This window comes from Vulpes lagopus, chromosome 6, assembly GCF_018345385.1.
Source record: "Vulpes lagopus strain Blue_001 chromosome 6, ASM1834538v1, whole genome shotgun sequence".
NCBI classification, from domain to species: Eukaryota; Metazoa; Chordata; class Mammalia; order Carnivora; family Canidae; genus Vulpes; species Vulpes lagopus.
This window is the reverse complement of record NC_054829.1, coordinates 11585994-11598210: the sequence shown is the minus strand read 5'-3', so window position 1 is coordinate 11598210 and position 12217 is coordinate 11585994. Positions and strand designations below refer to the sequence as shown.

The following is a 12217-nucleotide window of genomic DNA, read 5'->3' as shown; positions in this document are numbered from 1 at the left end:
TCTTAGTACAGGGCTTTAAAACATCCATGAAAATATTAAAAACTCCTTCTTCATATGGGAAGGAACAAGAATGAAACGGGAATTTGTTTTAGTGAGAGACAAATGTTATGAAACCATACAAATTAAAAGCAAAAGAATAATGGAAATGACACAAGGCTGAGTAGTATCCCAGGTGCCTGTGCTCCGGATAAGTTGCTGTAGTAAACACCAACTTGACCTACCTGAAGCCCTCAACTCCTTATCACCGAAGCAGCACCCCAACTAGAAAAATATCACAAAACATCCTTCCACCCATCCCCACAGAAATATGCTAGAGTGAAGCCTGATGAGTAACTACCCAGAATCCTATCTTTTATCCAAGTCTTCTAGACACAAAATACCAAGCTTTTTACCATGTGGTTGGGAAGTCATCATGGAAGGAAAATGGCTGGCAGTCAACAGGACCTATTTTGCACGACTGCAAAGAAGCCAAGACAGATGGAACTGGGAGATACTTCAGTTTCACACTCCTTTCCTGTCTAGTGGGAAAATGTAAACCACTGGCACCTGCTTAATTCACGAATTCATGAATGAGGAGGTAGACAAGCACCTGGAGGACGGAGGCTTCATGTACCGAGTTACCTGAGAGCGAGGTGGCCAAAGAGCAGGGCTCAGAAGCGATATCTTGAAGGCTCAAAAGAAAGAAATGCTGGAGATGGGAAGTGAAATGGCGCTAACCACGTGTTCTTGTTAGGATAGAGAATACCGCCCCCTTGAAAAGACACCTTGTACTCGTACACACGATTTAAAGAACTGCTCTCAAGAAAAATATTCTCCCCAAAGAACGTCACACTTGGAAGTGAAGTCCCGTAATCAGATGGCAAATAAAACCCCAAAGTTGGTGTAGGAACTCCCTTTGGGTAGATGAGACTTTTAAATATTTATTTCTGCATACTTCTTCTGTTGTCTTACGATTACTTGCCCTTTCTTTGAGTTTTGGAACGACTTGCACTTAAATTCAAAATTTCGTTAGAGCCTGTTACATTCCTTTTAGTGCCGGGCAATGGTGTCAAATGCAGATAGGCATTCATGTAGGGGATCCAACTGGTCATAGGCCAGCAGTCGGGTGTCACGGAGTAGGACATTTGAGGGGCCAAAGGTCAGGTAATCATAAGATACGTCATTATGTTACAATAATTCATCTATAAGACAATCGCGTTTTACAGTGTACGTGGCATATCTGAATTTAACTTCCTTATTTAGATCTTAAAGAATATTTCAAATGTGATAAAACGAACACCCAAATCCTATTCTTATGACTGGTCATGGGGAGGAGACTCAAAGTAATCAGGTGGTCAGACACACAGGGCCAGTAATTTAGAGACTCTCACCATTTTGAGGTGCTCTGATCTTCAAATATGACAATAACAGAGGTTGGTATGGGAGAAAGGTGAACAAGGAGACAAGCAAGTGTTATCCTTTTATAAAGTACTTGAGGACACACTTTAAGAAAAAGTAAAGTGAGATACAAAAGAAATTCCCTCACTAAAAAAAATAGTACTGTTATCCTTATAGGCTTCCTTAAAATAACTTACCTTCTATTTTACATGTAGCCTTTACATAGTTATTTAAGAAATCGGTCACAATATAAACATAACAAAGCGTTTTTTCAATGGGTAAATGAATCCGCAACTCTGACACCAACAAACAGGTTGAAATTAACTCCAGGAGGCTTGATTTTCGCTTCCAGGGGTTCATGGACTTGCTGTTTTATAGGAGCTGGGAAGAATGAATGAGTTTTAAAATAGCTAATTTAACTCAGTCAGCCACAGGACCTGGCACAGGAAGTAGAAGAAACTGGTCTTTCAAAAATGTATTTCTTTTTTTACCTGCTTGACTTTCAATCAGCCCTACAGAGTCAAAGAATGTATGAATCAGGATTTATGATGGTCTGAAACTACATGCAAATAAAATCAATCAGCCAAAAAAAGGGGAGGGGTGATTTGGCCTCATCTCCAAAATTAGTATCATAAAGTATCATACACGATTGAGTGTATGTATTTGGTTTTCTTTAGATCTGCTTCTGTTTTACTCCTAATACTAAGAAAGAGTCCTTTCCTTGAAAATCTTCATATGAAGTAGTTTTTTGTTTACTTCTGAGATGACGCAGTGAAAGCTTCACGAATTTCCAAGTGTAAGTCCCCAGCCAACTAGCAGCGTGCACACCGTCTCAGTGCTGCAGACCCATGGCACCGGGGCCTCTCTGGAATTTGCGAGTAGCATGAGGATGAAGATGTTTGACAAGGGGGCACAGATCCGGGTGGTTTTTGAGGTTCTTTCAAATGCCCACTCTAGGTCATTCAGGGAGCCTCACTGTGATGGGTTAGCTGTCTCTTTCCTTTCTCCTCTTACTCTGCCTTTTTTTTTTTTTTTTTTTTTTGACCCATCCATTTTCTGTTGGGTCCTTCACTGAGAGTAAATGAAAAGAAAAGCCCTCAATTTCATTACCCTGGGAGTCAGTGACATCATCAATTCTTAGAGTATACTGACTATTTTTCTGGATCATTTTCCATTAGCAACAAAGCCCCTTTGGTTTATACTTGACAACTTAGTATTTTCTACTAGGACCGCACAGTTTAAAAAATGACCCGAAGAGCTAACTCACACCTTTCCAAATCTATTCAATATAATTGTAGATATAAATGGACATTTTCTTGGTTATTATAGCGCTGAGCCTGATGGAATCACGTTCTGTGAATCTGCTATAGGTTGGTAATAATTTACGTAGCGATTTCCCAGTGTTACCAGGAAAGACAAGATAGCTAGGAGCACAAAACTTTCACTGACTCATAAGAATTATGGAGCCATCTGGGCCACTAAAATATATAAAGAGTTATTTCCAATAACTATTGTGGATAAAAATGTGAACAAAATAATACGATATTTTGAAAATATTTTAATATTCGCAATTTGCCTGTGCTATTAATATATACATTGATTTAGTAATAAATATACTACTATTACATAGAGCGCAATATTTTTAGTATTCACAACTGGTTGAAATTAATGCTGCTATTATCTCAAGAAAGGAATAAATAAATATCATGCCCAAATTCCAAACCAATGCTCAAGAGGTTACCATTAACAAAAATTATAAAATAAACAGGGCATTATCTTTTTAAGCATGATTCTTGTAAACATAGCAAAGATCACTTTTCTCAGTCCTGACATTTCATGTGATGGCTTTAAAAGAAAATACAACATACAAATCCTATCACTTCTTTTTTTGCATAGGGAGTGAATTAATTGTATTCAAAAATGCAGCAATCTTTCAATGAAATGTCTTCATCACATAGCACTTATTTTCTGTAGGAATTCAGAGCTTTGGAGCAATAAAAGTGCTCTGCATAAGTTTATAAAATATGCTTTCTGGATTTAAAATTTAACAGAAAAATTTCAAGACAAGTCATAGTCATGATTCTAAAATATTATGTACATAATATCCGACTACAGGAGGGCACGCCTCCCTGTAGCACAACACAGTGTACAAATGTGAAGCACAGTGTTTCATAGAATTTCCCTTTAGATTTTCTTCGCATCGGTGCCTAACTGGCTAATGATATGCCCATTCCACTTGTGCAAACAAAGTAGAAACAGGGACGTGAGGACAAATTTAAAGTGGATAATGGAAAAACTGGCAAAAATGCAGTACATATGCCTTAAACAGTGCACTTTATAAAATAGTTTGCTTTATCCATATTCTCTTATAAAGTGCAATATTACTTAAAACAGAGACATGTACCTTAAGATTTTGCAATAACCATTAAAACAAACTGCCAGGAAAGAGCAGTGCAAAATTAAAAACATACGTAGCTTAGCATGCATCTCAGATGGATCCCAAATAACAGAGCATGGGACCTTAAGTTCCTGCACTTTTTTGTTTTTGCTTTTGTTTTTTTGTTTTTACTTTTTAGAAAAAGATTAATAATAACAGGTCACCATCACATGTAACCATAAAATAAAGACAATAAGTTAAAATCCTCTCTCAAGAAGTAAGTGTACGCCACACATAAAATTCACTACAGATTCATTTTGAAAACCATCAGGCCTTTTTCTCTGATAAATCCCTGTTGGAGGGGTGCAAATCTCTTAAAAACCCACGCTGGCCACAAGGCAAAGCGAAAAGTGTCACCATCACAGTACAAGGGACTCTTGCTGGCAAATGTCTAGAAAACCTGCGACCGACTCAGTAAGCAGCTCACACCTAAGCAGTCCCTAGTTAGATCTGCGGACAGACCCTCTGCTCTTTCCAGAACAGTCCTGTTGGCGTCGTGCTAGGCCACTAACCAGTATAACAGGGTGCTCTATTCACAGTAACATTCTCTGTCCAGTGCTTTGGGACGAGGGTAACATACTGGGTTTTCCTGAAAAAACTCCCTAAGAAGCAGATTCCAAAGAAGACCAACAGGACAGGTTTTTAAAAGCGTGAGAGGTGACCTCGGGCACACTGAGGGCCCTGGCGGGGCGGGGTGGTCAGCGGTGACCTCCCCCGGCCTGCTGCTCAGTCTGAGAACTGGAAGAGTGCGTCGGGGGTGCTGGCGTCGGCGGGGTGGCTGGGCTGCAGGGTCTTGGTGGGCGTGGTCTTGCCGTGGGAGTGGGATGAGGATGAGTGAGAGCTCTCGCTGGAGCTGCTGCGCGTCTCCGTGCTGGTGCTGGTCTTCTTCATCTTCCTCCTCTTTGCCAGAGGGGCCTTATCGACGTTTTGAAGGCAAAAGCCCTCTCTCTTGTATTTGTTAAAGGCCTAGGGGAGAGAGAAAGGGAGCCCCCGTGAAGGGAGAGGGACAGTGGTTTTCCTGGCAGCTGTGACTTCCTGCAGATAACCTGCTGTGGCCACACGGCTCTGGAACCAAGTCCCCAAGACCACTGTGTGCAAACCTGCTGGCAGGGTACAGGGCTCATGGGAAGAGGGGGTTCTCATTAAACCACACCAGCCGGGCCGTTCAGGACTCAGGGTTCTCATAAATCTTTTGAAGTGCTACTATAGTGCTATTGAAGTACTTCAATAGTGCTACTTTTCAATAAAGACCACTAACCTCTCAACCCCCATTACTTTTACTAGTCCTGTGTCTCAGATTTAACATTCTGACCATGGGGGCACCCGGGTGGCTCAGCGATGGAGCGTCTGCCTTTGGTTCAGGTCATGATCCCGGGGTCCTGGGATGGAGTCCCCGCAGAGAGTCTGCTTCTCCCTCTGCCTGTGTCTCTGCCTCTCTCTTTCTGTGTCTCTCATGAATAAATACAATCTCTTTTTTTTTTTTTTTTTTAAAAAGTAAAACAAAATAAGATTCTGACCACAAAATGCCCACACAGAGCACATTGGATCCTCCTCTCCACTTCCAGGCCGGGGTACTTGGGGTGTATCTGGAGTACTTCATCTACACAGAGAGGGTTAGCTCCACCCACCTCGGCCTTGCTTTCTCCTTACAGTTGCCTGTGCCCACTTCTCTTTGCCTCAAGTTTGGGTGTCACCAGGGTTATTCTTCAAGGCTTAGCATCACATGTCACCAGGGAAGATGGGGATACAAACTCTAAGAGTTAATCCCTTCACACCTCAACGCATCCTAGTTCATTAATTTTTAATCCATTTCTGCAGCTGAAAAAGAAACGCCATTCCTATTCCTCTCTCGAGCTAATCCCTTCAGAGGTAATTTATTTCTCCCTGATTCATCGATTCCTTATACAATTATCTTAAAGTATTTGCATCTGCTTGGCACAAATGCGCCTAATCTTACTCCCTATCCCTCACAGTCTCTAGGACAGGTTATGCACAAATGGTTGTTGAGTGAATGATGGACTTTCACACGTGCCTTAGTTCCTAATGTTTATTTACGGCTTTTAAAGAAAATTATTTAGCCTATTTGAGAGATAAAAGCTCCAATATAATGCATATTGTTTTCATTATCTACTGAAAATTTTCAACTCTTCAAATATCAAACTACTGTCTCATCTCACAAACTCATCCTGAATGTCAAGTATTTTGTGGGGTAGCAGTGACTCGGGTCCCCCACACACTTTGTTAATAAAATGTGTTTATATCACAGAAGGATTTATAAAAACACACCTAGAAGGACACATTATTTTAAATATTCTACTAAGAGTGTGCCTTGGAAGTTACGGAGTAAATGCCCTGATTCCTTTTCATACCCGCCCGACCTGTGTGGACCACAGGGCCTTACGTGGAAAGTTGCTTTCACACAGGTTTGCACAGCAGCTCCTGAAGATCCTAGAATGTCTGGAGTCATAAGAGGATTTGAGGACAACTGGCTGCCATCTTGAAGCCATTCGTTGTATCTCAAGCCTGACATTTTAAGTCTTTTATTTGGATCAACTGTGAGAAGTCCTATGGGAATAATGAAGATGTTTTTATGATTTGTTTCAAACATCAATCTCAGGTAGCTTCATGTGACACAGTGATTTGGATAAGGCTTCAACCTCCCACAAAGGGAGTTACATTTTCATACATCTAAATCCCCTCGTAAACACTGAACCCGAATGACAAGGCCCACTGTAGGCCGACCGGCTTCTCAATCAGGAGGGAATCAGCACCCAACACATACACTCCCAGTGGCCACGGGCAAGCTCTCTATGAACAGGGTGCCAGGTGCACTTCATTCCTGTATGCACACCATGCCCAAGTCAGCGAGTGCAGGAAGGCAACAGGGACACGGAGATGGAGACCCAACGAGGAGCTAGGAGGAGACGCAGACAAAATCCAACTCTGAAGGCACTGGGGGACAGTCCCCATGCACAGGGTGTGAGTGGCCCAAGGGGAGGCTCTGACTAGAGGGTGGGCACCCTGGAAGGCTTCCAGAAGATGAGTCCTGGGGATGAGCCCAAGTGGGCTCCATGAAGAGGGATGCCCCGGGGATTACAGAGAGCAAGCTTGAAGTCACGCAGGAATGTGAGCGCAGGCACACGTGAAGAATTCAAAGGCAGAGCGAGGCTCACAGGAGGCCCGGGCAGCAGGGCCTGGAGGGCCCTAAAATTCCAGTGCTTGTCCACGGAGTCTGACCGGGGGCTAATGGGGACTCTCTGAAGGATATTTAGCAGAGAGAGGCATAATCACCTCTGGGTATGAGGAAGGTCACTCTGCTGATTGGTAAGGGACAGGTGACATCAGGCAGTGAGAAAACGGAGACAGTGCCTGGGATCTGAGGAGAGAACCGATGGTGGCTGCATGAATGGGGCCGAGTGGGCAGTGAGGACTGTCGCTGGAGCAGGGACTGATGGGGGTGAGAACCAATGCTGGACCTGGGGACTGAGGGGGGTGAGGACCGATGATGGACCTGGCGACTGAGGGGGGTGAGGATTGACGCTGGACCCGGGGACTGAGGGAGGTGAGGACCAATGATGGACCTGGGGACTGAGGGGGGTGAGGACCAATGATGGACCTGGGGACTGAGGGAGATGAGGACTGACGTTGGACCTGGGGACTGAGGGGGGGTGAGGACCGATGATGGACCTGGGGACTGAGGGGGGTGAGGACTGACACCGGACCTGGGGACTGAGGTGGGTGAGGACCGACGCTGGACCCAGGGACTGAGGATGAGGATGTGGGGGGCGGACAGTGCCACCCAAGTGTCTGGCCGCCTGGCAGTGGGGAGGGAGTGAGGAGACATATTTGGTGGAAAGGACAGTAACACAGTGTCAGTTCATTTGGGTGGTGTTAGAGTGAGATCCTGTGGACCCCTTGGATGTGGACAAGATTCATAAGGGACAGCGGTCCTATGGCTCAGCAGAGTGACCTGGAAACCTTCTAGGACACACGTGAATTCCCTGAGCAACCAACAACCATAGGTGAGTGGGTATGATTCCACTTCAGTCGCTACATGGTGTGAACTTTCATTAGAGTCTTACCTTGGATCAAATCTTTAGCTTCTTGGGATACATTCTTCCAGGCTTCTCCTTCAAAGGAGAAATCTCCCTTTTTAATTTTCTTCATGATTTCCACCGCACTGGTACATGTCAGACTTTTGTCGTGAGACTGGAAGGGAACTTGCCCTGACAACATCGTGTACTATGAAGAGGGAAAAAAAAGAAAGGGAAGAAAAGAGAATGTCTGCCAAAGTCACGGTCAAAGCCACGCGGAGCTTCACTACTCACTTCATCAACATAGTTTCCCGGCTCCTACAACCAGCATGCCGGGGTTGAGGAGGTCATGTAGACTTCTACCACTGAAGCGACCAACACATTTCAAGGCCTTGTGAAGAGGTCAGACAGCTTATTACATCAAAATTTAAAGAGCAAGAACCAAACAAGGATGTTCTTCAGAAAAGATAGTAGAAAACAGAGATAGCCGAACCCCTCAATAATTGTTTTTTTGTTTAGTTTTCTATTCAATACCACACCCCCTTTCCTTAGGAGATTAACTGTGGTTAAGAACTTCAAACATTTTTAAGTTAGGCCCTCCTGTTTTGATTGTAATTACCACTTTATTTCTCTCATCGTCGCGTTGAATATGATGAATTTGCTACAACCACCTGTTTTCACTGTAGCCATGTGTTTGAAAAATTTATGTTTGAGGTTTTTTGCCCTTTAAAAAGTCAACAGAAAAACTGAAAAAGCTAAGTGAGGCTTGTCTTTGCAGCAGAGACTGGATTTAAGCTTTAAACTTCTCGGAGAAGGTTTCCTCTCTGCTCCCTGAGAGACCCAGAGGCCATGGAGGGGTGAAGGCAGGGCGGCGGGGCGCAGACCACACAGATGCGCTGCACAGCGAGGAGACAGTGCTGGTATGGGTGGGAGCCAGATCACCACAGCATCAGTCAGGAAGGGACAAGGAGGATGGTCTCCATTTCAAGCCCAGCCCTCAGGAGGAGACACACACTCACAGACAAGTCCCTGTGACCTAGGACTCTTGTCATTTCTCTTCCGGCCATGAGTCTGACGGGCAGGCTCACCCTCACAAAGGCAAGAGGGGGATGCTGCTTTTTTTTGGGGGGGGGGATGCTGCTCTTACACACTGGATCCCAGAAAGGATGGAAGCTCCCAGACAGGATAATAAAAAGGACATCAAAAGGGGGGAAAGCAGGAGAGAGGAGAGTAGTCAACAAACGTCGGGTGAGAAGGATGGAGCCCCAGACAGAGAGGAGAAGGAACCTGGACCCTCTGAGGTGACCAGACACCAGGAGGCTCTGGACGGGAATTGGGACTCTCTGTACAAGAAAACCGTGCCGAGAGAAAACCTCTGCTCCCCCAGATGGAGACGCCAAGGAGAAGAGACCGCAGTTACTGACTTGGAGCCACCTGACATGAAGATATTTGTTCTAAGGAGGGACAGGTGTGGACACCTGAAGAACAATGACAAAACAGTTTAAGAAAATCCCAGAACCTCCTTGAGTCTGTTCTCCTTTGTCCTTTGCACATAGTGACGCTGGCACAGCCTACGTCTCTCCTCCCTCTTCAGACTTGGGTGCCAGCTTCCCGCCCCTGACCCAGCACCTCGACTGCCCGTCCGGCCCGGCCTTAAGGTCCCCGAGTTCCCACCCACGCTCCCCACCCACAGGCCCTAGGCCTCCCCTACTGTGCCCTAGATATTCTGTCTCCTCAGAAGGCCATTTTCTATCGAGCCGGCGAAGGCCCACCTACCCTGCCGTGTAACCTTCCAGGATGCGTAACCAGGGCCTCCACCATCTGCCATCGTTACTCCAGAGAGAAGACACGTGGCAGGAGGGGAACATGAGCTTCTGAGTCACACAGACCTGGCTTCCAACCACTGCTTTTTCACTTACTAGCTTCTATTTTCTAGCTTTTTGGTTACCAGCTCGGGCAAATTAGTTAAGCTCCCTTAGACTATTTCTTCATCTTTACAATAAATGTAACAGGATTGAGCAACCCGTTGCACTTGGTAGGAGCAGCAGCCAGCTCAGTAGTATACCCAACTTCACACTTTTTCCCTTCCTCCTCTTTCTCTAGTTGGAAGGCAGTAGGAACCCCATTCCTGACAGAAAGTGGGGGAATCAGAACAGCCAGTCATGCAACTTGAAAGCCCCTTCCTCAAAGTCCACTTTCCAGATCACTGCCGGTGCCAACTATCTTAGCCTGGGTTCCCCCAAAGAGCAGAGTCTAAAGCAAGAGCTAACACACAATTACATTAAAGAGTGCAGTCCCTGAGGAGGAAGAATTGAGAACAGCGGATAGTGTACACACCAGAGGCACCGCAGGCCTGGCTCAATGTAGTACAAGTCAATACCGTGCTGGCATGGATAAGCACCCACTGATCTGATCAACAGATTCTTCTTGACTTCTATCAATAGGAAAGATCGAAGCAGTAAGCCTTTGCATGGCAAGGATAGCATTCACTGTCTTGTCCAAGAGCTGTGTGAACTCTCCTGCTCTGCTGTAATAGTCTGTTAGGACCTCGATCACCTTGGCATCCTCAGGAATCCCGTGCTGGGGTTCTGATGTCTCTGTGTTGACACCTTCATTGAGACCCGGTGAGTAGGAACTGCAGTATCCTAGGTGCCTTCAAGCACACGGATGCCAGAGTGCAGTGGATAGACTGTACAAACATTCAGCAGACTGTCACATTAGGAAAGATTTTAGAGCTCCAGTGCTTAGGGACATAGAGACTTCCCCCCAAAAGACAAATGGCTGTACCTTGTACCACCGAGAAAGAGGCAGAAGACTCTTTGGATCTTGGGAACAGCATATATTGCTCTTCTCGAGAATACTGCTCTAATCCATTTATCAAGTGACTGGGAAGGCTACCAGGTTCAAGGAGGGCCCAGAGTAAAGAGGGTTCTGCAGCAGGTCCTAGCTGCAGCACAAGTCGTCCTGCTACCTAGGCCATGGGATCTGGCTGACTCGACTGTGCTAGAGGTATCTGTGCAAGATAAGAATGCTGTGTGGAGTCTTTGGCAACTGCATGAGAAGTGTTGCAGAGCAGACCTGAAGGATTCTGGGCTGGCATTCTTGCCTCCTGTGGCAGAGAACTGCCATCTGCAAAACAGCTCCTGGATGCTACTGGTTCCTAGTAGACCATGAGTGCCCACAGAAGGGACACCAAGAGCAGTGCATTGTGTGCTAGGATCAGCAGCTGTGCTCATTCACAGAGTCACAGCAGCAATTCAGTGTACTGTGGACACGGCTCACTTGGAATCAGCCCCAGGAGGTCCAGAAGGCAGGAGTTAAGTTATATTCACCTATCTCTGTTGCATCAACACTTCTTCCTCAACTCAAGCCAATGGCCTCACTGAGGAGGAATTCCCTACGACTTTTCCTTGATGAGGAAAGAAAGGAAACTGGGTCTGGTTGATACATGGTCCTATTAGAACATGAAAGACTCAGTGAAGCCACCTGCTCAGGACAATACCCTGTGGGGTTGGAGCTCCGTCCTTGAGGATAACATTGAACCAATGGATGATCCACTGGTGCCAGGTCCCCCATATCTAGATTCTTTTTTTAGAGGGAGAGAGAGCATGTGCAAGTTGGTGGAGGTAGGGAGCAGGGGCAGAGGAGAGGGAGAGAGAATCGATCTCATGACCCTGAGATCAGACCTGAGCCAAAAATCAAGAGTCAGATGCTTAGCTGACTAAGCCACCCAGGCACCCCCTCTCCTATATCTAGGTTTTATGGGTACATAACAGTGGGTACACTTATAAAACTCAAGTTTCTGTCCCTGCAAACTTAGGGTTTGCTTCATTAAAGGTCCTGGTTCATGAACTCAAGTGATCAGCTGCACTTGATAACAATAAGTGACAACCCAGGTGTGTACTTCTGCAATCCCTCTTTCTCTGCTTTCTTCCTTCTCCCTGGGATTTTGCTCCTTAGGAACACAAGGAAACATACCTTAGCTTCAGGTTCTGCTTCCTGAGGACCCCAGACTAGAATACCTTTCTACTGTTGATGAACATTTGATTTGTTTCCAGTTTGGAGCATTCTGAAACATGCTAATTGATATATGTATATATCAATGTCATGAGATCAAGCCCTGCTTCAGGCTCCCTCAGTGGGGAGTCTGCTTGAAAGTCTCTCTCTCCCTCTCCCTCTGCCCTTCACGCTCACAAGCACATGCTTGCGCACACACACACGCACACACACACACTCTCTCTCTCTTTCTGAAATAAATAAATATTTAAAAGAAATTCATATGTTGAAGACCCAACCCCCAATGTGCCTATTTTTAGAGATAGGGTCTATATGGAGGTAATTAAAGTTACATGCAGTCGTAAGGGTGGGG

The 12217-nt window shown here is 45.4% G+C and overlaps 1 protein-coding gene across 3 annotated transcripts in view; it reads right to left on the bottom strand.

Annotated features, from left to right (window-relative positions):
• Positions 1–2915: 2915 nt before the first annotated feature.
• RPS6KA5 (ribosomal protein S6 kinase A5) overlaps positions 2916–12217 on the bottom strand; it is a 173170-nt gene continuing 163868 nt past the window's right edge. For all 3 annotated transcript variants that reach the window (XM_041759147.1, XM_041759148.1, XM_041759149.1), the window contains 3 exons: positions 7897–8056; positions 6216–6379; positions 2916–4780 (listed from right to left, as the gene is read on the bottom strand). In XM_041759147.1, coding sequence (XP_041615081.1) covers positions 4541–4780; positions 6216–6379; positions 7897–8056 — 564 coding nt within the window. In that variant the 3' untranslated portion in view covers positions 2916–4540. The remainder of the gene's footprint in view (positions 4781–6215; positions 6380–7896; positions 8057–12217) is intronic.